The 27817-nt window shown below is 41.9% G+C and overlaps 1 protein-coding gene across 1 annotated transcript; it reads right to left on the bottom strand.

The window, feature by feature from the left end:
* On the bottom strand, window positions 1-27817 carry LOC141363748 (macrophage mannose receptor 1-like). The gene is made up of 5 exons (XM_073867380.1): window positions 27712-27817; window positions 18462-18539; window positions 863-1259; window positions 493-785; window positions 1-386 (listed from the first exon to the last, which is right to left on the bottom strand). The coding sequence occupies exons 1-5, from the start codon at window positions 27815-27817 to the stop codon at window positions 22-24; spliced, it is 1239 nt and encodes a 412-aa protein (XP_073723481.1). The 3' UTR covers window positions 1-21.

Below are 27817 nucleotides of genomic sequence, written 5' to 3'. Positions count from 1 at the left end.
GAGTTTGGTGATGTTGGTGAATTACTTCCCTTCACATAAAACTCTAAATTTAGATCTGCAGTCTTTATCAGACCACCTGAACACATGGTTCACCTTCTCAATGGCACCACAGTAGTTAGACTTCTGATGTTCTGGCTGACGTCCTCCTTTCCAGTTGGTCCAGGGTCCCACTTGAAGCCCATTGACCCAAATCCAGAAACCAAAAAGTCGACTCTGTCTAAGTCCAATCCACACCGGACCAGAAATCTTCTTTCTATGTAATTCTCGATCTGTTTCTATCTGATCCTTCTTTGACTCGATTCGCAGTAGTCCAAAGGCATTGATGTTGCAGTAATCCTGTGCGTCTTCCCAGGACATTTTTGTTTTATTCACATGAATGAAGCTTTCTGGGAAAGAAAAATACAAATCTAGAATGATTTATTTTAGAGCAACATGTAATTTAAAACCTTGAGTGATTTGAATTTTAAGGTATGAAGTTTTGTCTCAACTTACTGTAGCACAGAGCTTTGTGAACAGTACGATTTACTTTCATCCAGTTATTGTTAGAAATTGCTAGCCAATTTCCATAACCTGGACCTAGTGGATAATTTCTGTAAGCAGATTGTCCTCCATCAAACCATTCAATGTTATCATACAGGAGGCCAATCCAGACAGGAAATTCACTCTCTTTTACCATATTCTTTACTATATCATTTTCTCTCTCATTTCTGATACTGACTAAATCATTGTGATTCTTTCTGCAGTACAGTTGAGCTTCAGTCCAGTTTTTCTTTAGAGGAATTAAACTGGGATTGTCTACATCTGTGTGAATAAAAGAAAAAGCAATGAATTTAGTTTATTTATAATATTAATATATGTAGACATAAACAATACAGGCAAATTACCTTTATCATAACACATGAAGTTTATTGTGGTACTGTATGGAAGAAGTTTCCATGATCCATTAGCTCTCATAACAGCTCCACATATTTCCATTTTCCCACCAGTCTCATTTAACTGAGTGAATGTAACGTCATCACCATTTGACCATTTGCTGGTGTAGTTTGTGTTATTTGTGTGGGCACCAATAAAGGCAGAATAAGGGTAACTTAATTTTTTGATCTGTTTTTGTAGTTCTTCATCTTCTACTTTATCATAAACTGTTACAAGATTAGTGTAGTTGCTTTTGCAAAAAATCAGAGCATCACTGATGTTTAGTCCTACATTTGTATGAATGTAGATTTTTCTCAGTCGGTTTTCAGCATTTGAAAGAGGAAAAGCTGAGGACAAATATTTTTTTTTAGCCACACGCTATTCACATCAAAAAAATCTGTTGCCTTTAAGTCAAAGCTACACTTTTACTTGACTTAAACCCTACTAAAAAATCCAGCTAAGACCAGCATAACTGGTGAGCTGGTTTTAGCTGGTCCCCAGCTTGGTTTTAGCTGGTTTTGCTGGTGTAGGAAGCTGTTTTTGCTGGTGTAGCAAGCTGGTCTAGGTGTGTTTTGGTCACATTTTAAGCTGGTCTAGCTGGACTTAGCTGGTCATGCTGGAATACCAGCTGGTCCACCAGCATGACCAGCTTTGTCAGGCTGGGAGGACCAGCATAAACCACCTTAAACCAGCTAAAACCAGCTACCAGCTTATGCTGGTTTTAGCTGGATTTTTCAGTAGGGAAATGTTTGATTAATTAAGACTAGTTTAAACTATAAAATTAAAATACAATAACCTTATTATTATTTAAAAGTTTGTATTTTAATACATTTCCATATTTGGCACAGATATAAAAGATATAAATTAAACTGGCCGAGAAAGTTCAAGACTGAGTCCACAGAGATTTTGAATACAAAAGTAAAAACTTACCACATAGAAACAGTAGGATAGACAGGAATAACAAAGTAATGTCCATTATGTTTAAAACAAGAGTCTGTTGAAGATGTTTTGTTTTAATGGTTCCAACTTTGTGTGGCTTTAGGATTGGATGTTATTTAATTGATGACATTAAAAAAGTGAAGAAAAAAGGTTTACAGTATGTAACAGTTAATATATATATATACATATATATATATATATATATATATATATATATATATATATATATATATATATATATATATATATATGTGTGTGTGTGTATGTATGTATATATACACTGTATATATTGGTAATATTATAGTTTATTTCACACAACACTACATGAAAATCAACAGAATGACATGAACAATGGTACTAAATAAGCATGAATAAAGATAATTTTCTTAACATGCTTCATAAAAAGTTTGATCCATAAAACAGAAACCCATCTTACCTGTTGAGCAGATAACTCTTCTGTTATTGAACAGTGTGCTAAATGAAAGAGTATGAAAGCTGCATTTACTCAAATGATATCATTGTTTTAAGGTGGGCAGGGACAGACAGGCAAATTCTCATGAAACTTATTAAACACAGAAGAGTCCGTTTTTTTTTCACTGTATAAAAACAAACAAAAAGAAAATCAATAAACAACTAAGTAAGTTAAGTTAGAAAATATCTTGAATGTAATGAAATGTAATGTCATAACAGGTTAACCTATAGATATAGGCTATTTTCTTTTTCAGTGTTTGCATAAACATCAGTCAAATATTAATAACATCTATTTTCTCAAGTTGTTAGGGTTAGGTTAGGGTGCAATCGTCATGTTAAATTATCATTTCATACCTTTAGATTTAATTCACAGTAATGGTTAAATGTTTGATAAACAGATGAGAACAAATTAAAAGTGTTCACTGTATCATCAAACCTTTGGAGTAGTACAGTTATGCAAAGGGACCATATTTCGCATGTAAAGACAGATTGTTCCTTTACAAACTCTCAGAACATCTTAAATGTAAATCAAAAATTATACTCCAAAAATGCTGTTGTTTTAACCTGGGTAAAATAAATACACTGTAAAAAAACGTTTCTGCCTTTTTTGTTAAATCAGCTCACCTGTAGTTATAACAACTCATCTCTAGTCAAGGCTTTTTAAAAACAGGTTTGCTTTGCCTGTCTTGCCCATGCCTTCAAATGAATGTTCTGTTTGCTTAGTGAATGGTAATATTTTAATCAAACTGATCCAGAAATTGCTTTGAAAGCCAACTTACCCCATTTGTTCTCATGGTCTTTATTATGTTTTTTTTTTTACTTATTTTATGTTTGTATACGCAACATCTCTAGAAAAATAGGGGGCAAATGGACAAGTACATTACTTTACATTTTACATTGCAGTAAAAGCAGTGGGCCAACATATGTTAAAAAGTAGTGTTTAATCACCTTTTAAACCGAGTACTACATTTAAATTTCTCAGTGCACTATATAAACAACTGAATGCAATTCAATTTATGTCTACAGCAGTGAAAGGGCCAGATGACCCCACTCAGCCGACAGTTTGCTCTTCTTTGGCCAATGATGCAAGACCACAGCAAACACAAAACCTAAGATGATGAGCAAACATGAAATTACCATTGTCTAAAAGATATTAAGACCATATGCTTTAGATCAAAAGTCTTCAACCTTTTTCAGATCAATGACCCCTTAATGTATTTAGAGGTGGAGCAATGACCCCCTTGTACATTATCAAATGAAGACTGGATTTAAATACTTTATAATGGTTATGTTAAAATATATTAAAATTTGCATTTTTCGTATAAACATTTTTTCCATATACAACATACTACATAACATTTTACATTTACTGAATAGCTTTTAATAGAGAAACCTTAATTTAATTAATTTTATATCATTTTAAATGGGAACATTTATTTCAATATAGCATTTTTAACTTCTATTAAAAACTATTCATGCATTTTTGTTAAAAAAAAAAATAATTTAAAGAACATTTGGAGGACCCCCAGTGATACCACCACAGACACCCTGTTGAAGATCCATGTTTTAGATGGGTGATCCTTGTAAAAAGGTATAAACTTCAGGTCAGGGAATGGTGGGTTAGTATGGTATTCAGTTTGTTTTGTTAGGTAAAAGTGAGCTATAACATGCCTGCTTCAGAGGCATGTGGCAATAATGCATGATTTTTCAGATCATAGCACATGAGAGAGTTACATGTTTACTGTTTACTCAGAGGTCAGTATGGTGATTTTATTACAGGAAAAATTTTGCAACTTGGATTAATATAGACACAAAGAGTCCATTGTGTTTTCAGTGGAGAAAACATAAACATGATGCTTCCTTGTTTTGATATGCAAAAAGCCAAAGACCTCAAAAGTTTGCAAAAATGTTCCACTGCCGATCACTATCAAATTCAGAGTAAAGCAAGCAGATCTTGGTCATGAAAGATTAAAAATCTGAGGAGCAGCAGAAAAAAATATAAATAAAAAAGTGGTCTTTAATTCGGATGCACCTTTAAAAAATGTAACGTAGATTGACAGATATGCAGAAATAAAAGATCCAACAGAAGTCACATTTGGGGATAACAAAGGGTGTGTCCCAAACAGCTTCATGTTCAGTAGTGCATGTTCCCTTACAAAAAAACATGTGATCTTTTCTAAAGGTCCCACAAGCTAACTCGATAAACAGTTCTACCAGAAAGACTCGAAGATAGGTTAAGACTTGATATATGAGTTTATTTAACAGTAGTTAGCAATCAAGGTTAGAATGTAACACAGTATAGTTCTTTGGCGTAGGCCCCGACCATAGTTCAAATCCGGGGGTCACGGATTCTTGCGGTTCCTGTCTGAAGATGAAGACAGGCCAGAATCTAATCCCCCTTGAGTATGGACGGAACCGACCTGGTGATGGTGGTAGGGAGGGTGGGTTTGTAAATGCTGGCATCAGTATCTGCGAACACAAAGACAGGTGAGTACGAGGCTTATATACTCTCAGTATCAGGGGTGATTGATTGCACCTTGTGAAATGAATGACGTAACATTCGAGTTTCCTGGTAGAACTTGCGCAACGCTATGCTAAAGCTATCATTTCTACCAGAAAGACTCGAAGATAGGTTAAGACTTGATATATGAGTTTATTTAACAGTAGTTAGCAATCAAGGTTAGAATGTAACACAGTATAGTTCTTTGGCGTAGGCCCCGACCATAGTTCAAATCCGGGGGTCACGGATTCTTGCGGTTCCTGTCTGAAGATGAAGACAGGCCAGAATCTAATCCCCAAAAATTGATCGCAATGATCGGTACCCACCAGTGTTTCTTTGAGGTTCCTGAAACAGATAAGAGAAATTGTTATCTACTGACATTGAAGGATGCCATAAGAGGCCATGGGATTACCGCTTAGGCCATAGAAGGCAGCGATACGCCCCAGAGAGATAGGCTGGAGAGATAGGCCGCATAGGCCGTAGAAGGCAACGATATGCCTAGTGGGAAAAGCCACATAGGCTTTAGAAGGCAACGATATGCCAGACAGAGATAGGCCGCACAGGCCACAGAAAGCAACGATATGCCTAGTGGGAAAAGGCCGCGTAGGCCTTTGGAAGGCAACGATATGCCAGAGAAATAGGCCGCGTAGGCCATAGCTGGCAGCGATATGCCATATAGAGATAGGCCGCGTAGGCCGTAGAAGGCAACAATATGCCTAGTAGAAAAATGCCGCGTAGGCTTTTGAAGGCAACAATATGCCAGACAGAGATAGGCCGCGTAGGCCATAGAAAGCAACGATATGCCTAATAAGAAAAGGCCGCGTAGACCTTTGAAAGGCAACGATATGCCAGAGTAAGAAATTATATAAATGGCAAAGGCCATGATTTAGCATGGTTAAATACACCACCATCACCAGTAATTTGCTTAAACATACCTTGATTATTGCTTGCCATTATTGAATTGAATGTCATAGTGTTTTCCTGCATACGGTGAAATTAGGAGCGCGGCTCCTGATGAAAAGAGACAATTGACGTATACATGCTTTTATATTGTCATTATAAAAGTAGGGAGAAGATTAGATGGTTATAAACAAATCTGACTGATGCTAAAGATTGCACGGTGTCTGTCGTGTCTTGGGTTTCCCCAGTCTTGTACTCTTTATATGAAGTTCTGTAATGTCCTCCATGACTGTAGTTCTTGTAGTTATTTGGTCCTTGTTCTAGATTGTTTCCCAGGTGTGTCTTGATATCTTGTTTACCCAATGTGAATATATACAGTCAAGGCCGCCTTAATGCACGGGCTTACCTGGGCTGAAGCCCAGGGGCCTCCCAAGTTCAAGGGCCTCCCAAGTTTGCGTTCATGATGAGCTGAAAAGGTCATATTGTTTCGTAACTTGTCAGGTTTTCTGTCAATCACTCTAATTGCACGTTTCATGGCTGCTGATTGGTCCGTTGTAACTTAACGTGAAATAAAATGTTAGACATAACATATTTTTTATTCCGCCTAATGTAATTAAGTGCGCGTTGTCAACTTGACATTCCTGCACGTTAGACTGAGTGTGACAGAGAAACGGGAAATAATCCACCAACAAATGAAAGAGTAATTTCTGAAATTTCATAATAGGCATAAGTGAGGTGCAGGTCTCTCTCTCTTTCGTGCGCGCGCTCGCTCGTTCGCTCTCTCTGTGCTCCTGCAGCTGTCTGTGAGTCTCTGGCATGCAGAAGTCTCTCCAAACGTGCGCAAGAAACTGTGCGGCTTAATTAAGAATGGAGTTCCCACACATAATGCTGTTAGTTGTTATAAAGTTTAAGTTTACTCGCGTTTATATGTGCGCAGCTGGAGCGAAGTAGTTTGACGCGACGTTAGCTCAGTACACACATCTGTTGGTTTAGAAAAACGAGAAAGAGACGCAACGGTAAAGGTGCAAGTCTAAGAAAGTAAAGAGCGACAAAACCATCTCAAATGATCATCCCCTGATAGCACCATTATAATCTCATTATCTAAAGATGTTATATACAGGTATGTTTCCTGTCTGTCTTTTGCATATTCATACTTGGTCGTTTTACATGCTTATGTATGCATAAATACTAAATACAATGCATACTATATCTTCAATAGCCTACAAAATAAATAAATGATTAAAAAACAAGATTATGTCTATAAAAGACTTATCTTTTGTTATCATTAATGCATTTAACAAGATTCTGTTTATAAAGACTTATCTTTTGTTATCATTAATGCATTTTCACTTTAAAACTAACTTTAACTTCTTATATTTCTAAAACTGTGGTGAGCATTTAGTTAGTGAGTGGCAATTTTCTGCAAATTTGTATATTCCAAAAACTATATAAACATAAAGCTTATAAACATATATACTTTCACACATTTTGGTTTTATTATCACCACATGTTGCTGTGTGTGGTTGTTAAATAAAGTGTCTTGTGTTTATGCTCAAGTGGGCTCAGTGATATGTTAATAACAATATTATGGTGTTTTCTGGCTCAAAGAGGGAAAACTCACTGTTGTATGTCTCGAAAGAAACTAATGCATTTTGATATGTAGATTACCTAGATATTACACTTAAAAAAAAAAAATAGACCATAAATCGAGGGGAAGGGGGGCCTACAAAACCTCTTAGCCCCGGGGCCTCACATTAGGTTAAGGCGGCCCTGTATACAGTCCTTGTGTTTCAGTTGTCCTTTGTCGATTATGTTAGCTGTCAATCACTTTTAAGTCCTGTATTCTGGTCTTCATTCTGGTTCTGCTTTGTGCACTTTTGGTTTTAAGAAATAACCCATTGCCTTGTCTTGCTTGCTTCGCCATGACACACAGATGATTATATACAATTCTCCGTATACGATGTAAATTAAGACCCCCCAAAAACTGAGGCGCGGTACCAGTAGGGTTGTGCAGTTGATAGATGGACGTACTCCTAACGTAATAGCCTTCTAGATGAAAGTTTACAGCTTAAATTTTGACTAACCATAATAGCATGATTAAACGTAACAATTTTGTGCAAATATTCTTACATGATATGCACTTAAGAAGTTCTGAATTATTTGTTGAAAGATCCTCCGCCACACTGGCAATCCAGCAACGATCGAAGCCGCACCATACACGACTGCAGACGTGAAACGTGACAACCTGCGTGCACGCGGCAAGTATGCACGGCCAAATATTAACGAAAGCTAATTTCTTGTACATGTAGCAATTATGCATGTCAAATCCTTGCAGCCGTTTGTAATAAGAGTTCCTGGAAGTCGATAAGGAGGCCTGATGGTAATGCAGGCACTGAAAATAAAGCACTTATAGAACTGCATGTCCGTAGTCTGAGTAAAAACATGTATATAGTTTTAAAATAGCTTGCCTCATGTATGCAGCCGCGCTGTTATAATGTTTTAAATCCTAGCAGCCGGTGTAATGTGGTTATATGGAAAGTTGATGCATGTTTCGCTATTTACTTGAGGATGCAGAGTAAGTGGATTGTACGCACCTAATTCCAGACAGAGTTCCTTGTAAAGTTATCATTTAGAATCATAACTGCATGATTTTTGGCTTTCCTAGACGAAGATTTCCATCGTGAACAATCATCACGATTTCTATGATCGTGGCTCTTCGGTGGTAAAGTGTCGTACGGTGGGAGAAGTTCAAAGATGGTCGTTTTCCTGGTCTTGTGTCCAAGATAGCCTACAATAGTTTTCTGACAGTGTCAGAAATTCAGCATGATCACCGCACAATGCATTTGCTGTTACAATCTTGTCGGAGTGCAAAAATCCTGCGGTGTATTCCAGGCTTTAAAGGGATAGTTCGGCCAAAAACGATATTAAACCCATGATTTACTCACCCCCAAGCTGTCCGAGTTGCATATGTCCATCGTTTTTCGGACAAACACATTTTCGGATATTTTGGAGAGTATTTTGGATGTTTCTGTTCATTGGATGTGGTGTTGCGGGGTCCAGCAATAGTCCACGACCTTCAAGTCCAAAAAAGTGCGTCCATCCTTCACAAATTAAATCCAAACGGCTCCAGGATGATAAACAAAGGTCTTCTGTGGGTAATCCGTGCGGTGTTGTTGTAGAAATATCCATATTTAAAATGTTATTAACTTTATAAACTAGCTTCCGGTAGCGCCGCCATCTTAGACTCAGGAGAGAGGATTAGCGTAGTGTACGCACTTTTCTTAGTGACGTATGACAAATTCGGAGGGCGGGGGCACCGAGCAGCAGCAGAGAAACTCTGTACGCTGCGTAAGCTCTCATCCTGAATGCGCATCACTCCAAAATGGCGGCGCTACCGGAAGCTAGTTTATAAAGTTAATAACATTTTAAATATGGATATTTCTACAACAACACCGCACGGATTACCCACAGAAGACCTTTGTTTATCATCCTGGAGCCGTTTGGATTTAATTTGTGAAGGATGGACGGACTTTTTTGGACTTGAAGGTCGTGGACTATTGCTGGACCCCATAACATTACATTTAATGAACAGAAAGATCTAAAATATTTTCTAAAATATCCGAAAATGTGTTTGTCTGAAAAACGATGGACATATGCAACTCGGACAGCTTGGGGGTGAGTAAATCATGGGTTTAATATCGTTTTTGGCCGAACTATCCCTTTAAACAGAACATAGAATTAAATTAGAAACAAGTTATTTCAGATGCATTCCAATTCTCCAGTCATGTTGGACGTCATTAAAACAGCATGAGACAATTGAAATTCAATAGTTGAAACACATAAGATAATCGAACACCACCATATTCAAACATAACACCACTTGAAGAAATATTTAGACATTATTTCCATTGGGTTCCATGTTAAAACAAGAAAGAAATTGTGTTTGTATTCTGTGTTTATAGCTGGTTGCACCACCATTTCGGGCGAAACATACGTTACCAACGTTCAACAGCACTTTAAATTGGGATTACGTGCTGTGATATAAAATCTAGCAGTCACATTACATCTTCAAACCAGTGTCCAGACATCCGCCGTAGCCTACCCATGCGCATGCTCTGGGTGCCTGCATCGCAAACAAAGCACAATGCGCTTAAACGGTTCAAACTGATGCAACCTGTCGTGTTCTTAAAGCAGCAAGGCGCGCGTTTTTCAACTGTGAAGTCTACTGCATAACAAACAAACTCAACATGGTGTACAGGCTCAACTTTTGTTGAGACATCCGCAGAATGCACACCGATCAAAACAACGGCAAGCCCTCAGGAATAACACAAATGCACGTTTTAATTGTATTAAATACACCACACAACCTCAGCTCCGTCTCCATATTGCCATTGCCATCTTTCGGTTGTAAAAGCATGTACTGTGCACTATCAGCCAATCCAGTATAATGAATAAGAGAGCTTACCGTAGGAGAAGATAATCCAGATAAATAGATGGGATGTTCAACGCGACCGAGCTCGGATAAGAAGTTGACTGAGATCTGGAATAAAGTCTCATTTGAAAAGTACAATTAAAAGTTGATGCATTCTCTTACTTTATACATGTGCATAACTGAAGATCTTAAAGCACAAAGCTTTAGATGGAAACATTTATGCTGAATCCCGTGCTCAATAAAATTGACAATATGCATTACTGTTGCCAGACCACACACACACTTACGATTTGCTCAGCAACAAAAATGTGTGCTTGTAAACTTTACGCTGTATGACCAGGATTTATTCTCCAATGATATATTAATTGTGTGTCCTACCATAAGATTTAAAGTTCGTAAAATAGCGTATCAGCGTATCCCCGTATCCTTAAAGTCTGTAATTAGGGTCAGGTGAGTGAAATCTAACGTGAATATTTGCATTTGATATGAACAGTTTGCATGAATACTGTTAGGCATTAAGCAACTTGCATTGTAGTACCGTAGCAGGTAACTTATAGGATGTTGCAAGAACCTGTTACATGGATAAATAGTATATATTATTGATGTTTTAGGGAAACACTGAAAGGGACAGTACAGATGAAGCTCGTATACTTTGCGCATTCCTTATTCCAATGAAACACACGAACATTAGACCGCGTCATTTGCCTGTTTGCAGCATGTCATTCATTGCATACACGCCGTATTTAATGTGTGAAATTTTCGCGAGCAATAGTCATTCATCCAAGTCGATTCCATGTCTTTGCTTCACAAAACATTCGCGTACGCAGGGCCGGATTAACCATACGGGCAACTGGGCAATTGCCCAGGGGCCCAAGACCGCCAAAGGGCCCAGGGCAGCAAGGGCATGAGCAAAATACTGTATTTGGTAATCTCTCGCTGGCCGCTTTATATTAAACAAACGCGGGATTTTGCGCTGCAAAGAGAGACGCTGCAGCGCTGCCTATTACTTTGAACGTGAGTTGAGAGCGGTTGAGTCTCATGCGACCTGACCAATGAAGAGAGGGCCTCAGGTTAAGACCCTCTCCTCATTGGTCACTCCGCATGAGGTGGGTGAGTCAAAGGTTCGCCGAGCATTACGTGACGCAAGGCGTTAGTAAAATTAAAAAAGGAAAAGGACATCAGAAACGCAGAAAATGTAAAGTATAAACAGTGGTGTAGTCTACGTGATACGCAGGTATCTGCGCGATCCTATCGGCGTATGAAATGAAATCAAATTACTATAGCGGCGCGAAAGTGACTGGGGAGCAGAGAACCTACAGGCGAGTGACAGCTAAGTAGCGCGAGAGCGATTCCAGTTATCACATGGAGAAATCTGCTTTGAATCGCTCTCGCGGTACTTTGACATCACCAATAGGTCTGCTTAGCGCCAAATGAAGTCAAACCTGCAGTGTAGCTGCTCACGCGACACTGTAAACAAACCAACCATGTGAACGAGTGGAGCAGTGCACAACATAAAATCCGGAGAGTTAACAACGCACATGTGAGTAAACAACATTTAAATCATCAATCCAGTTTGTTACTTTATCTGGAGGTAAGGCTCCAATAAAATAAAATAAGCCAGTGTTTATGTCCTGATGGTTTTTAGCTGCCTTCCAGCATGTTTGCTTGTGCTTTACAGTGTTAAACTTCCTTTCCCTGTGTTCATTTATATATCTACGTTCAAGATGTAGCCTATATGATCTTAAACTTCTGTGAGGAAAATCATGTCTGCGTTGATGTTCAGTTCAGGCTTGCAAATTAAAGAGCATTTTCTTCACTTTGGTTTGGGTGTCTAATATTAGGCTATATGATGGTCTTGTAATAGTAATTAATAAAAGCCTATTTTCATTTTTAGACAATGCTTGTATATGCAAAAATAAGCTTTTTATATCAACGACTATGCAAATTAGAGTTAATCCATTATCATCTTAAATGTGTATTAATTAAAAAGTTCTGTCAAGTGAGCTTCGGTCAACGACGAGGACAACTCAGCTAAGTTAGCCAGGACTTTTCTACACCGCCAGCTTACTTTTACAGCCCGGAGATTATACAGATGCTGATGTGTTTTGTTTTCATAGCATCATATGTGAGTTAATGTCTTTGATAGGGGACATAGTAGTGCATTTGTATGAGCATTTAAATATTTGTAAATCAAAATACACCTGATGACAGTTAGAATTTGAAGTATTCAGTATATTTACTGTATATTACAGTAATATATTCTGTATATGACCATATTATGGTGATCCTGGGGTCGTGATGATGGGGCCCTTGAATATTGTTGCCCAGGGTATAACAAAGTGTTAATCTGGCCCTGCGCGTACGGTTTAAAACCAGTGATAAGCGGAGCATTTGGTATTGTAGACGAAAAACAAAGATCCTGTGATGAGGGAGATAACAAGCTTCGGCATTCTTCCAAACCCGTGCAGGTGCAGCGCTTCGCCAATCAATGATGATTACTGACATCTGCTGCGGGCGTTCAGAGTGTGCGACAGTCAATATTAATATTACACTTTACAGATCATCCAAATGTTCCTGCACTGTTCATAAAAAGAAACGCATGTGGTATCCTTCTCTGTGTACTGCAGGGTTACACACTTAAGGAAGCTTGCAGACTTCCGTTTTTAAGTCTTTAACCTTTTGTAAGAGCTCCTCGCGATGTTGCAGGTGAAACGAAACGAGATGATAAAATCCCAGGAAACCAGTTCGAATGCCCGATAAAATCACTCAACATTTAAATCGGCGTGATTCGGGTAACTTAACGCTTTAGTTAGCATTAGCATATGCACTGGACATCAAGCGTGTAAATGCTGGCATCAGTATCTGCGAACGCAAAGACAGGTGAGTACGAGGCTTATATACTCTCAGTATCAGGGGTGATTGATTGCGCCTTGTGAAATGAATGACGTAACATTCGAGTTTCCTGGTAGAACTTGCGCAACGCTACGCTAAAGCTATCATATCTTTTGAAAATAATAAATTATACTGTATTTCATTTATAAGCACATATCACTTATTAGGTACAGAAAACATTTGTAGTTAACATTTAAATCAAAAATTAAGCTAAATTGTTGCTTGTAAGAGAAAATTTTTTATAACCCAGTATTTAAAAATAAAGTCAGAGAGATATTGTTTCTGCCTGTTGTTGATAATATCAGTGGTGACTTTGGGAAAAAGTCATCATTGTCCCAATATATATACACTTTTAAAAATAAGGTGCTTTACAGAGCCGTTAAAAAATATTTTTGTATGAATGGCTTTATAAAGAACCTTCTGAAGAGCCATCTGAAGAACCTTTCTGTTTCACTAAAGGTCTCTAGTAGTGGTTCTTTAGATTATACAAATGTATGAAAGAAATGCTTCTTGAACCTTTGACTGAATGATTCTTTGATGAATTAAACCTGGTTCTTCTACGGCATTGCTGTGAAAAACCATTTAAACCTCTTACTTTTTCGAGTTTAGTGAGCCAGTGTGCTCATGGTGCTGAACTCGTTTACACGATATACCAATTCATGAAGTATAGGGAGCTACAGTGGGTAACAGACTAAGACACCAATAGTCAATAGTTCTGGATAGTTAAATGCTAAACATTAGAAATATCAATTAAAGCTTTGTGAATAACTATTGTTGTCTTTAAGGGCTTTAATCATTGCTTAATCAGACAACATAAGGTACACAAGCAAACACTGATAAAATAACCATGCAAATCAATTAAGGCAGATAGGCCGATACATCAGTGCATCTCTATTTTACTATGAAAATAATTTGTTTGTGGTCATATCATATTAATAACGCTGCCATTTCCAGTATACTGGCATAAATTACTCTTTTGACCACCTATTAGCTCTTACTGTAACACCTTTAAAATTGTTTTTTATTAGTTTGTATTTTAGCATTATTTTGCAAAACATGCAGAAATATTGCAAAAATCAGGGTATATTAAAGGCATGATGCCATCACATTGGACGCAGGACATTAGACTTGAGGTGTTCGTCAGTACCAAGAGAAATTTTATTGGCTTCGATTTCAGTTTCCTAACTCTGGTTGTATGCGTTTATTTAATTAAAGTCCACGACAACAACTTATGTTACCAGTCATAAGGGTACATTTTGATTAAGTTATACATAATCTGAAAGCTGAATAAGAAAGTTTTCCATTGATGTGTGGTTTGGTAGGACAGGACCAAAAACAACTATTTGAAAATCTGGAATCTAAGGGTACAAAAAAAACAACAACACTAAAGTTGTCCAAATGCATCCATCCACAAAAATAAGGTTTTGAATTGTAATATATTTACAGTAGGAAAATATTTACAGTACAAACTATCTTTATAAAACATGATCTTTACTTAACTTTTAGGCATAAAAGAACGTCTCGGTTACGGATGTAACCCTCGTTCCCTGAAGGAGGGAACGGAGACGTCACGTCGTGACCGACGAATTGGGAACTCGCTTAGAGAGACCAATCTGCTTCGTATACTACTAAAACGCCAATGAACTTGGCATTGAGATATTTGCATAATGCTGGCGCCGCCCCGCTGGTGCGTATATAAGGCGCACGTGCAAATAGGGAAATCAGCTTCTGTTCGCTGAGAAAGCCGGAAGGTGACCGGCCTAAACAGCAGGTGGCAGCACCTGTGGCGACGGGACGTGACGTCTCCGTTCCCTCGTTCGGGGAACGAGGGTTACATCCGTAACCGAGACGTTCCCTTTCAGTCGGTCACTACGACGTCACGTCGTGACCGACGAATTGGGAATCCCTACCAAAACGCCACTGAGGGCTGACCTCTTCCAGTGTCTGCGTAAAGCCCTCCGGTTCCACTTAAGGATAAGGAGAATTAGGTTTTAAGGCAGAAGGCCGGGCACTAGATGTTCCTTTAACCCACAGTAGTGCCAGCGACTGGGAAGCGCCCTATCTGAGCGGTATAGGGACGCTGCGGAAGCCACCGCCCCGTTAAGGGCTATTGGTGGGCGAAAGTCAACCGTAGTTGAGGTCTAAATGACAGCCGTGGCTGTGTAAGCAAAGCAGAGCTCTGCTAAGGGAAACGTGGGCTAGTAGGATTAACCCCACGGAATAATACTCACAAAGGAACCCGTTGGGACGCAATGTGGGGCCCAAGTCAAACACGTAGGTTCATAAGAATACAGCTAGTGAAAGGCTGACAGCCAATGCTCCGCAACAAAGGCTGTCAAGGCAGTGGAGAGAGCAAATCAAACCATTACGCATTTTTGCTCTGTTAGCCTTCCATACTGAAAACTCAATTTGGAGCCTCAGTTGGAGGCTGCAAGCCGACTTGCGAGTCTGCTCTCCGTGCCCTCCCTGGTGAGGAAAAGAATACGAGAGGATACAGGCTCGATACGAACATTGTAAAATCTAATGAACGTATTAGGTGTCGCCCAACCAGCAGCTCTACAGATGTCTGTTAGCGAGGAACCACGAGCTAAAGCCCAAGATGAGGCAACATTCCGAGTGGAGTGCGCTCTCAAATTAAAGGGCAAGGAATGCCCTGCAAATTATAAACCAGGGCGATAGTATCAACTATCCAATGAGACATCCTCTGCTTAGTGACAGCTTTCCCTTTCTGCTGGCCACCATATCAAACAAAGAGCTGGTCTGAGGTCCTGAAGCTTTGCGTGCGGACCACGTAGAATCGCAGTGCGCGTACGGGGCACAACAAAGCCTCGGTTGGGTTTGCCTGCTCCAAAGGCAACGCTTGCAAGCTCACCACCTTATCTCTGAAGGGAGTGGTGGGAACTTTGGGCACGTAGGCTGGTCTGGGTCTTCAGTGAGACAGCAGGACCAAACTAAAGCACGAATCGTCAACAGAGAATGCATGTAAATCCCCTACTCTCTTCATGGAGGCCAAGGCTAGCAGGGTCAGAGTTTTCATTGATAAAAAACTTCAGACTCGCAGACTGCAAAGGCTAAAATATGAGACCAGAAGGCTTCAGCACCATGGACAGGTCTCAGGAGTAAAGAGGGAGGGCGCGAGGGGTTTAGGCTACGAGCGCCTCTTAAAATGTAATAATTAAATCATGCTGGCCAACTGATCTGCCGTAGATAAGTGAGTGATGAGCAGAAATAGCGGCGATATCAACTTTAATGGCGGAGGGACAGCCTACCATCTAACCCATGTTAAAGATATAAAAGCATAATGTTAAAGGGCATTCTCTGGGTCCTCGCGTTGCGAAGAGCACCGGGTGACGAAAAGGTTTCATTAAGCGCGTAAGCCCGTACTGTGGACGGTGCTCGAACAGCGTCGATGGTGTTAGATACCGCTTGCGATAAATCACCTAAACCTTGCGCGCGCTCAACGACCATACATGGACAGGTCGGGGCGCGAGTGCCAAATGTGCCCCTTCCTAAGAAAGAAAGTCCTGATGTCACAGGAGTGACGATCTTTTGGGCGGAACCAAAAGTTGGGAAAGTTTGTTTCCGCCCGGATGTTTCCGCCCGGACCGGGAAGAGAAAACACCGGACATCCGGTAGCATCGCGAGGGCTGTAATCAGCCAAACTACGTGCAGCTGTGAGTTGTTAAGAGGATCGCCGGGTGATTGGACGAAGGCAACACCCAGGAGAGTATTTAAGAACAGTTTAAACCACAGTTTGGGTCGATGTTATCACCGTTGTTGGTGTGTGCCGTAGCGCTGAGTTGGGCTCACCTGGTACGCCATTCGGATCGTTGGACTTGCTCTCTCTCTCTTTTTGCATCGTTGGATTTCTGTTGATGGAGATATCGAAGACCTTATGGGTTGGAGAGTAAACGGATACTGATCTTGGATAAGAGAAACAAAGGAAGAAGGAACGTGCCATCGTGAGTATCCATGTGTGGAAAAGTGGTGTTGACAACTGGAGAACCGTTTCATCTATGTAGCTGGAGTTATCGTAGGAAGAAGTCAACCTAGGGAAGCGTGGGACGAAGAAAGCACCATAGTCGTGAGTAACAGAATCCATTCATTGGAAGTGAATTGCATGTACTTGACCTGGATCTCTTTTGAGTGTTTCCCAGCGAGAGCGGGTGGCCCTGCCCCTGAGTCAGCGTGGTGGGTGAGCCAAAGGATCTTTGTGTGAAGCAGCTACAGTGACGAAAACAACCACTAGGCCGTGTTACCAACTCCACATTCTCGTCCAGAGCGAGGTGAAGGAAGACGGGCGTCTATTGTGTGCACTGAGCGTGGTGGGTGAGTCTTGGATGTAGAAATTTCACTTTGAAGTGGTGCTGTGTGTATTGCAGTGAGATTGCTGTGTCTTGTCAGACGTACCCCGCCTCCAGTCACTCGCCCCGGGTGCTGAAGAGGAAAGCGGTCCTAGAATAACCCTGTGTATGATTATACTGTGAGTGTGTTTCAGCCTCGAAAATCACGGAAGTGGCCTCCTGAAGTATTTTCGCAGCCAAACGCTTGGCGGACTTGTGTTAGGAGTGGCGGTGAAGAACTGTACGATTGGCGGTGTGTGAGTATTACAAATCTCATTGTTACCTTACCTGTGTGCTTTCATCATCACAGAGCTAGCGGCGAAGGAGATCCGCTGCCCCGAGGTCTCTACGAAGGGGCGCCCCGGTCCGGTTTTCGATTGCCAACGGGCATCGAGGAAAGGGCAGCGCTCGACCCGGTGTGACGGCGTGACATTCTCGCCCCTCTGGTGGCTCAACGAGCTCGCCGAGAGGGTTTGGTCCCCGGCGCCATCTTGGAAACCGCTGTCCAGTCGACGCATTGCGCACACCAGCTATCGTAAGTCCGCCACCTTGTAAAGTATAGCGTAACCTGTCAAGTCTGTTGATCAACAGGGAAGAGGAGTGTGCTGAGAGAGTTGCGGAGAGAAGCCACACCTACCCAGAAACTGTAGTCCGCGAAGAGGTGAGAGAACTAATTGAGAACGATTCACTGTGCCTTTGTGTCCCAGCTGTCGTCTGTGGAGGAAGAGAGAGAACAAGCGTGAGCTCTAAGGAGACCAGTTGTGAAGGAGAACCATACGTACCAGAAGCTGTAGTCAGCGAAGAGGTGAGAGAACTAATTGAGAACGATTCACTGTGCCTTTGTGTCCCAGCTGTCGTCTGTGGAGGAAGAGAGAGAACAAGCGTGAGCTCTAAGGAGGCCAGTTGTGAAGGAGAACCATACGTACCCGAAGCTGTAGTCAGCGATGAGGTGAGAGAACAAATTGGAAATCGATTCACTGTGCTTTTGTGTCCCAGCTGTCGTCTGTGGAGGAAGAGAGAGAACAAGTGTGAGCGCTAAAGCAACGAGTTGAGAAGGAAAATTCATACTTACCCAGAAGCTGTAGTCGGTGGAGAGGTGAGGAAACCCTTGTGAGAACGATCCACTGTGGCTTCATGTCCCAGCTGTAGCCTGTGGAGAGAGAGAGAACAGGAAGGGAGAGTGAGTCGACAAACAAGGAGCTGTGTGGAAAGACGGCAAAGCGCCGTGAGCTACACGCAGGTACACGGACAGGAGAAAGCCCATACCAACACTCATTGTGATTTTATTCTGCCTCCAGGAAGGAAGAGGAGCGTGCCACGGGCAGAGGGAAACAGAGGCGGGAGCCCGTTCCCCGACGCAAACCCCCCCCCTGGAGGACAGATCCTGACTTTAGTTTTAATTCCCCTTTCCCCAAGTCCCCATATATTTTAACTATTTAAATAAATAAAGAATATTTTATACTTACCTGTACTCGTTGTTGTCTGGTCATTGGGTTGGTTTTGGGGACCTCCTCGAGGTGGAAGTTTAGAAGGGGCGTGGCTTAACCAGTAGCGGCCAGCCCCTGGCTTGTGACACTTCCTCAGGGAAATCCGCCAGGGAGGGCTGTCGCGAGGAGCATTAACTAAGAAAACCAATTCTTGTTCGTCCAGTACGGACGATTAATAAAAGGCTCTCCTCGTCCTGCCTGACTTTGCACAGTGTCTGCGCAATAAAGCTCACTGGAAGGAATGCGTATTTACGCACCCCCCGCGGCCAGCTGTGTGCCAACGCATCCACGCCGAGGCTGCCCTCGTTAGTGAATAAAATAGGCGACAGTGGGTATCGTCCGGCGACACAAACAGATCTATCTACGCACAACCGAACTTCTTCTAAATTAGCTGGACCGTCTGGGGGTGGAGTCGCCATTCGCCGGGGGCGCAGCTCGGGAAGCGCGTACCGCTGTATTGAGCGATCCCGGGATGTAAATGGCACGAAGGGACCTCAGATGCTTCTGACTCCAAAGGAGGAGATGACGAGCGAGATGCGACAGGTGACGAGAGCGCAAAACCGCCTTAACGGTAAATAACGCAACAGTCGCAAAGTTATCGGTGTCGACAAATACATCCTTCCCTCGCATCTCCATAGCGGAGCGTACAAGTCCCAGATATACAGCGCACCGCTCGCGGCAGTTGGGGTGCTATGCACACCCCAGACTGCAAGCCCGTCATACGTGGCTGAACATCCCGTGCTTAGGGCATCGCATGCTACAGAATGCCAGGAGACCCCTCAGAGGCATATCTTGCTATCAGAAATGCTGGGTCTACTACGGGGAAATTTAAATGACACGCAGGTGTAGTGTTTACACAATGCATGCCGGTGCGCCACGCTCTCCTCGAGACTCGATCGTAAAGCCAACGCTGAAGCGGTCTCATATGACGCAGCTCGAGCAGCGTCACAGCTGCAGCATGCTGTCATATGTCCAGGAGCTTCTGAAATTGTTTCAGAGGGACCGCGTACTTCCCTCGAATTAAACCGAGGCAAGTCAGAACTGACTAGTTGCGCGCTCTTGTAAAACACGCCAATTAGTTGATCGAGTCTAATTCCATACTGAGAAAAAGGATCCTCTGCACGGGGCAAAGTTGCTCTTTCCCAGTCGACCTGATGACTTAAACGAGCGAGATGCCGAAGCATTAACTCTCTGTGTTCGCGCACCTCTGCCAAGAACGGGCTATAAGTCAACGTAAATAAAGCAGAATGCGAACAACGCTCTCTCTCTCTGATATTTTAATGCCGTGACTAGCACTTTCATGGAGACACGGAGAGAGAGAGACAGCTCGAATGGTGTACTTAATATTAATATGCCCACCCCACGACGCAGAGCGAAAAAACGGTCTAAGGCGAGGGGAGATGGACACAAAAGTACACGTCTTACAGGTCTAAGGCTGCAAACCGATCTGAATATTGAAATACGAGCCTCAGCGTTATCATCCAAAAAAAGACCACCTCTGTAGAGCCGGGCGTAAATCAAATCGATCGTAACCCACCGCGTATTTTGGGTACTATGAGATAAAGGCTGGAAAACCCTATCATCATATCATCATCATCTCGGTAAGAGGGACCGGCTCGATAATCCTTCGCCAGCAGGACATCGACTTATGCACGCAGTACATGTGCATCGGACACTTTCACTATAGTGAAACGAAAGCCCGAGAATTTTGGGGTTGTGCCGGTAATTGTATTTCGTAACCGAGGCGGATCGTGCGTAAAACCCAACGAAACGGGCTGGGAACTGAAGCCAAGCACCCAGGCACCGTACGAGGAGAATTAACGACACTACCGGTGTACCCGCGGCGGGGCAGCGAAGCGGGACAGGCGGGACTGCCGGTGCGTCTGCCGTGACAGCATAAGCATCTACAGTATGTGTGTGTGTGACACTGACCTGAGCCCGCTGAGGGAAACGGTCGTCCGGTCTCCTCAGCTGAGGACGCAGACTCCGAAGGGGTTGCTGGTGGTCCGGTCTCCTGAGTGGAGGGCTCGGACTCCTCAGAACACCCGCTGGCGATAGAGGAGAGGTAGGGTGAGCTGGTGTGTGCCCGCTCACGGCTCTCTCGATCCTCTGGAGACCTGGAGAGGGAAGAGGAATGCACTCTGTGTGTGGTTAGTGGGTACCGGCTAAACAGCCGGTGGAACATATGCAAACCAAGAATTTTCCACCCGACCCTCTATCGGGGAAAGGAGCGAATCACCAACTCCTGAAGAGTGATCCTCTGCCAATCCAGGTCGCCCGCTTACTGGCCACTTAAACTCCCGATTTCACGGGCGGGGCGAGCTGCTGACGACCGGTTCCCCCGCGCTGCCGAGATGGGGTCCGAGGAGGGGAACAGAGGTGGTCGCCGCAGGACGCCGACGGCGAGAGGCAGACTGAGGAGCCGGCGTGGTGGTTTTTACCAAGGGCAGCTCTCCTTCGCCGGGCATGACCTCAGAGATCGCCTCAGTCTGCGCAGCGGAGCTGTACGACTCCACGGCCTCGCCGAAGAGGCCGGTCTGTGAGACAGGAGCATTCAAGAAGTTGTTCTCGCCTGCGTCCGTCAGCCAGACACAGCCAAAGGTGGCGATCTTGAACCACTGTCGTGAACATCGCACGACTGAAGGTCGCGGCCTCCCTCGTAAATCCTTGGTGAACCCGTAGCAACGTTATTGCGTGCAGGGCTGAAGCCGCCTCTCCGCATGCCTGACGGACAGCGCCCGTAACCGGACGACTGTCTACAAACACGGGAGGGAAGGGTTGGGTGGTCCCTCCAGGAACGCAGCTGCATCGCAACCCCCCGCTCCACTGAAGGGTCCCTGCCCTTAGCGGCTCCATTGGTGAGGGAGGTGAGGGGTGAAAGCTGAAGCTGAACGGCCGGATGGCCGCAAACCACGTCAGCTCTTCGTGCCGTCGGGAAGAAAGGCACAGGAGCAGAGGACCGAGAGGCCCGAGCAGCTCCGAAATACCAATCACGTGGGCGGTACGGTTCGGGCGGAGAGGGGTTAACCTCTCCAACTCTACCGTTACCGCCGCTCGAGCGGGCACGGCCGCCATCTCCGGAACGACTCCACTTCGGAGGAAAATTGGACACCCCTCTGATGCTGCAGAAGTGAACGGGACCAGAAGGAGGTCCAATGGATTCGGCAGACATCGTAGAACACGACTCTGCCGTCTCCACCGGAACCTCAACCGGCTGAGGATGAAAGGCCGGTAGGTGGAGGACGCATCCTCCGTCCTCCTCAGCGTAGTGATGCGAAGAGCGTCATGCGAGCGCTTGACAGTCGCACCATGGCGGTGTCAGCACTGCAAAGACGCGGACAGCATTCCCGTAGAAACGTCAGTCGTCTCCGCAATCCAAGAGGGTTATGCTCTCACAGAGAGAACAAAAACTCTCCACGAGCGCAGCCTCAGAGTGCTTGATGCCCAAGCATGAAGACAGCGCTCGTGACCGTAACTGGAACCCTTATACCTCTCACATCCAAGATCGCACGGACGAAAAGCAATCCTGAAAAGGACGCCGATCTCCGAATAATATACGAGAGAGTGGCTGTCTTTAAAAAGACACAGAGCTCTCACGTATCACTCTTTTAGGGAAATCACTCTGTAGGTGCTCAGCTGATGATGCGCACAGGGAAAGGCAACGCACACACTAAACTCAAAACAAAAAATATGCAGAGCAGTGGAATACTGCGAGCGTCCGCTGTGTTAGTACTGCTTGTCAATCAACTTCAGCAACCGTTCCCAGAAGAGCAGATAGTAGCTTCTCAGTCAGATAAAGCCGGCTTTCGAAGCGAAAAAGCTGATTTCCCTATTTGCACGTGCGCCTTATATACGCACCTGGCGGGGCGGCGCCAGCATTATGCAAATATCTCAATGCCAAGTTCATTGGCGTTTTAGTAGTATACGAAGCAGATTGGTCTCTCTAAGCGAGTTCCCAATTCGTCGGTCACGACGTGACGTCGTAGTGACCGACTGAAAGGGAACAATCGATAACTTTGACGAATACATCATATTTTTGACTATGTTAAAATTCACACTGCATAGGTGTCATTTACACTGGGGATGCTAGGGACATGTGCCCACCACTTTTGGAAATGGCCGATTTTGTCTCCACCACTTTTAGAAAGCATTTGGTTAAAATGTTCTGAAAAATCAAGCGATGCTTATGCGACTTACCGCTGGTTTTGTGATCCAGGGTCACATATGTTGCGTTGTATGCTTATGGTGTGTTTTCTTTTACATATGTAATGAAATTCATTGTAATCATTGACTTAACCGTGGAGGCTGTTGGAGTACCGTGAACTCACTGTCATGTTTAAGAAACCAGATTAAGAGGATTTGAGCTTTGTGACATGATGCATTATCCTGCTGGAAGTAGCCATCAGAAGATTGTAGCCATTAGAAGATCATTCACTTTAGATAGACAGTAAGTTGCTAGTAACATACTATTCTGACAACTTCTGCGGTGTGTATAGGTGGATATTTAAAAGTAAAATATTATCCAAATATTTGTCATGATCTATGCTCTATGTCTTTTTACATGTTTAATGTGACAGGATCATGGCAGCCCTCACTGTTGTCTTGTTTTCTGTGGAGAGTCACGTGGCCTGTGTTTATGTTTTGTGTACAGTACCTCGCGCTCTCCTGTCTTAAGTCTTGAGCTGCCCCCTTGTTTCCTTGTTAATTAAAATGCTTTCTGTGTTACAGCAATGTTACTACTGTAGGTCCTCTTTACGGGAACGATCCCACAACATTTATGGGATGTGTTTGTGTTCACACAGAAGCCTCACTGTCATTTGGTCTGGGACCAAAGTGCTGTGTGAATGGGGTTATAGAGTATGCCTTAAAAACACGTCAAGCTTTGCCATGTATTCAAGAAATTCTACTCCTATCAAAATGAGGGTAAATATTGAAATTATAATATTCATTATGTATACTAGTTTGTTTTTGTGGGATCAGAACAGATGCACATCTCTGATGTTTCTGGATGTCTAACATCCATAAGTGAGGCAGAAATGAGGAAAACAAAATTGCTATGAATGCAAGCAAAAGTTGGGCTATTCATTTAAATCTGATTTGCTCCAATCCATTTCCTTTCATTTATATACACTAACAAAATGCTTTTCCAAAATGCATTCAAGTCTAATAATTGTTGACTCTTAGTTGTTATTTTATACAATTTTTGTTCCTAGATGAGACACACATGTGATAAAGGACCACAACAGCAACAGGAACTCACTGTTTTGTATAATTTTGCATTACAGTAACTATTACGCAATAATATGACAGAATTAACTCAGTGGACGTGACAGCAAACAATAGTAATCGCAGTTGATCAGTCACGCTCTCATTCTCTATAACTGTCGCACACGTCCTATCTCTGTGTCTGTTTCTCAGAAAAGCGAAGATGCTTTTTTAGTTTTAACATGAAACTTTCAAGTTACTGTAGTGTTTAGGAATATGGTGTGTCTTTTGAACTAGCAACAGCAGATGCTAGTTGTTGAAAAGTTTGGAAACACTTCAATAAAGTTTCACACAATGTTAAACATCTATAAATCTAAAATTATGTTTAAGTGTTTTTTAATGATTTTTTTTAACATTTTCAGAAACTCGCATAGAGGAGAAGAAAATATGGAATAAAGCCATTATTTTGTTGTTGTTTTTTTCTGCATACAAATTATTCTTGTCGCTTCATGAAATTAAATGAAATTGCGTGTAGTAAGTTTACCATCTTTATATTTTAGGTCTATTACTCAATAACATGATAACTGTGAGTATTTGAAGAGTTTGGTTCCAAAACGCATTAAATCCATTTTGACAAATTTTGGTAAAAACGTGTTTTCTATAGGCCTACCAAGAAAGTGACAAGATGAAAACAACTATTTTCTGTTACAAACATAGCATCTTTAGGTTATAAAAACATAAAAAATTCAAATCCATAAGTTGATTTTCAAAGATTTATTATAAAAACGGATAATTTTTTCCACAAAATGCAATAAATCCATGACAAGTTTTTATTCAAAATGCTATAAATCTATTGAATCAATAGCCTATATAAATGTGCATTCATCTTTGCCATGTTATATTCATTTAGTTGACTAGTTGTACACACTAATTAAAAATATAAACATTAATGTCATTAATCAAAACACTTACTTTGTCATATTAAGATCACTGTCATTGCGGTTACTTGACGTCTTCGCTTAACGTCTTTCACAGAGATCAGCTGTAAAATGTTTTTGGTCCTGCTCGATTTTCGTTGACTTTGAGTAAAATAATGTAAAGTTTTTCATAAGATCCTCTGGGGTCAGTGTGTTAGCATGAGAAGCTTGCTGTCGGGAGAACAAGCACCCGTCTCCCGAGTGCCTGTCAGGGAAATTATTAGATGTTGATGGCTTACGTTTCTTTCCCGTCACAGAAAACCATCACAGGTTTAGCGATGCAATTAAAGTATTATTTTGTTTCGTTTGTTGATCAAGAAGTACAAAGTAGATGAGGAAAACTAGGACTCCGTGGACTCAGCGCGTCCGCCATTGTTTGTTTACATTGCGTGACTGGTGGGCTGTAATATCAGAAATGGATTTATTGCGTTCTGTAAAAAAGGAGCAGTGGCTTTTATCGCATTTTGGGAAAAAAGGGAGAAAAGATGACAGAATAACACGGCGGATATTGGATTTTGCGTAAAATTAAGAATTTACTTTTAACTACTGACCTGATATAATACTGATTTTGGCAGTAACTCATTTTTTTCAAAAATGGCGTTTATCGCGTTTTGGAACCAAACTCTTCATTTGTCTGCTGTGTTGTTTTTTTACTTGTTGGTAGATTTTTTTCAGTAAATATAATTATCACATTTTTTTTCTTGAACATTGTTGTCTTTAGTAATGTTACTGTTAATTATATCATGGCTTTCTGCTTCTTATTGTACAGTACTTGTGGTATGACTGTAACATACAGCCTATCATGTATTTGTGTTGAAATATTTATATATTCTTATCTGATATAATGTGACTGGTTCATTGAACCGTAGGTACAGCTGAGAACGAATAGGTTTAAATGTGTGAAGCAACTATTACAGTATGAATACAGCCAACCACACTGCAGTCAATTTTATCATAATAATCATAACTGTTATCACATCTATCAATAGATGATGCATTACTTCATATGTTCAAACATTCATTATTGACAATAATGATACAAAGTTACACTTATAGAAGAAAAAAGTAAAAAAAAGGTTTATGAAATTTTGGCATGCAAATTTAACACATAACGCCCCCTCTGGTGTATTAAGTTATTACAACCTTTCCAACCGTAAAATTTCACAATTTGTGTTTTCACCCGAGGCTGACCTTGCTCATGTTCACACAACCTCATCATTCATTAGTGCTACTTGGCTGTCACTAAAATAAATAAAATGCCCTAGTGTCCTGTCAGGTGCTAAAACATTACAACACTTTGAGAAAAAAATGGCTTTTTACTGTACACACTATACTGAAAGAAATCCCCAGTTTAATTGTGAAAACCGTTAGATGATACACTTATACTTATAACTACAACTATTGGTTTTCTTAACTTAGTAAATGTCTTGCTACCACAGTGCATTGCTTATTGTGTTATACACACACATGAACACACAACAGCACTCAGACTGTGATGTACAACAGAGCGTGTCAACAGTACCAGAATACTCTGTTCCTATTAAATTTGCAATTAAAACACTAAACCGTGAGTCTCTGTCATCCCCACAGGCTGTCTCATCTCAGTTTTCATGCCTTTAAATGTCAGTGCAGAAGAACTCCTTTAAAAATTGAAAATGTCCATTACCAGTGACATTTCAGCACACGTGTGCTGCACATTCAGAGTAGATGAGTCTTTCTGTATTCAAATGGCAGTTGATAAATCTGTCCTAGTTATTACAGCTCGTATATTCATAGACATGTTGCAGTTTTATGATAGTACATTAACAAGTAACAAAAAAAATCACCCGTACTGTACATTACTAGAGTTCATGAATGTTAGTGGGGTAATTCATGGGAAGATCCTGATCTGTGAGGTTCCTCACAGACTTGCTGTATTTACCTTTCATCCATCATATCTATTATTATTCAAACACTGTATACAGTAGTGGCACATGGTTGATGCATGAAAGGTCAGAAAATCCAAATTTGTTTAATGTGCCTGGGGGGTTATGTGACAGGGTGGAAAGAGGTCATCGGGCTTCATCAGATTTCTGTGATAAATGAATGGGTTGTATGAATATGATACCTACAGTATAGTGCAGCATGTTGTCCTGCTTCTGAGTGCTGGACTGAAAGCTTTGCAGGGTTGAATCTAGTTATTTTAACTGTAAAGGCATGCACATGTACATACAGTAAGGTGCTTGTCTGTAGTCGGAGACCTTAACTAGATCCATTTAATTTGAAAATCATAAATCATAATGGTTGTTTGTGTCGCATTGGTAGTTTTAGTTCTCAGCATGCTTTGCATGGGGATAATATGAAGAGTAAATGCATCTTTATGTGTTTTACTCATTTTTAAGCAAGATAATAAGAAAGGTGATTAGCTTGTTCCCTTTCAGTCGGTCACTTTGACTTCATGTTGATGACCAACGAATTGGGAACTCGCTAGAGAGACCAATCTGCTTCGAGTGTAACTAGAAAGAGCCAATGAACATCGGCATGCAGTATTTGCATATGCCTGCCGCCAGCATCCCTCGGCATCTCTACTGGCTGCAGCCTTGAAGAGTGAGGAGTTTCGGTGGGTTGTTGCCCAGCCGGGGAATTCCTCACTTTAACTCTCAGGTCAGGGCACCTCGACCCTGGATGGCTTGTCCTGCAGAGGCAGCTTTGACCGGGGCATCGGAACGAAAACTCCAGGCCCTCTTGAGGTAGGTCTCGACCATGACTGCCATGATCAT

Source organism: Misgurnus anguillicaudatus, chromosome 1 (genome assembly GCF_027580225.2).
Source record: "Misgurnus anguillicaudatus chromosome 1, ASM2758022v2, whole genome shotgun sequence".
Classification (NCBI taxonomy): Eukaryota; Metazoa; Chordata; class Actinopteri; order Cypriniformes; family Cobitidae; genus Misgurnus; species Misgurnus anguillicaudatus.
The sequence above is the reverse complement of the archived record's forward strand: the minus strand, read 5'-3'. Positions and strand labels throughout refer to the sequence as shown.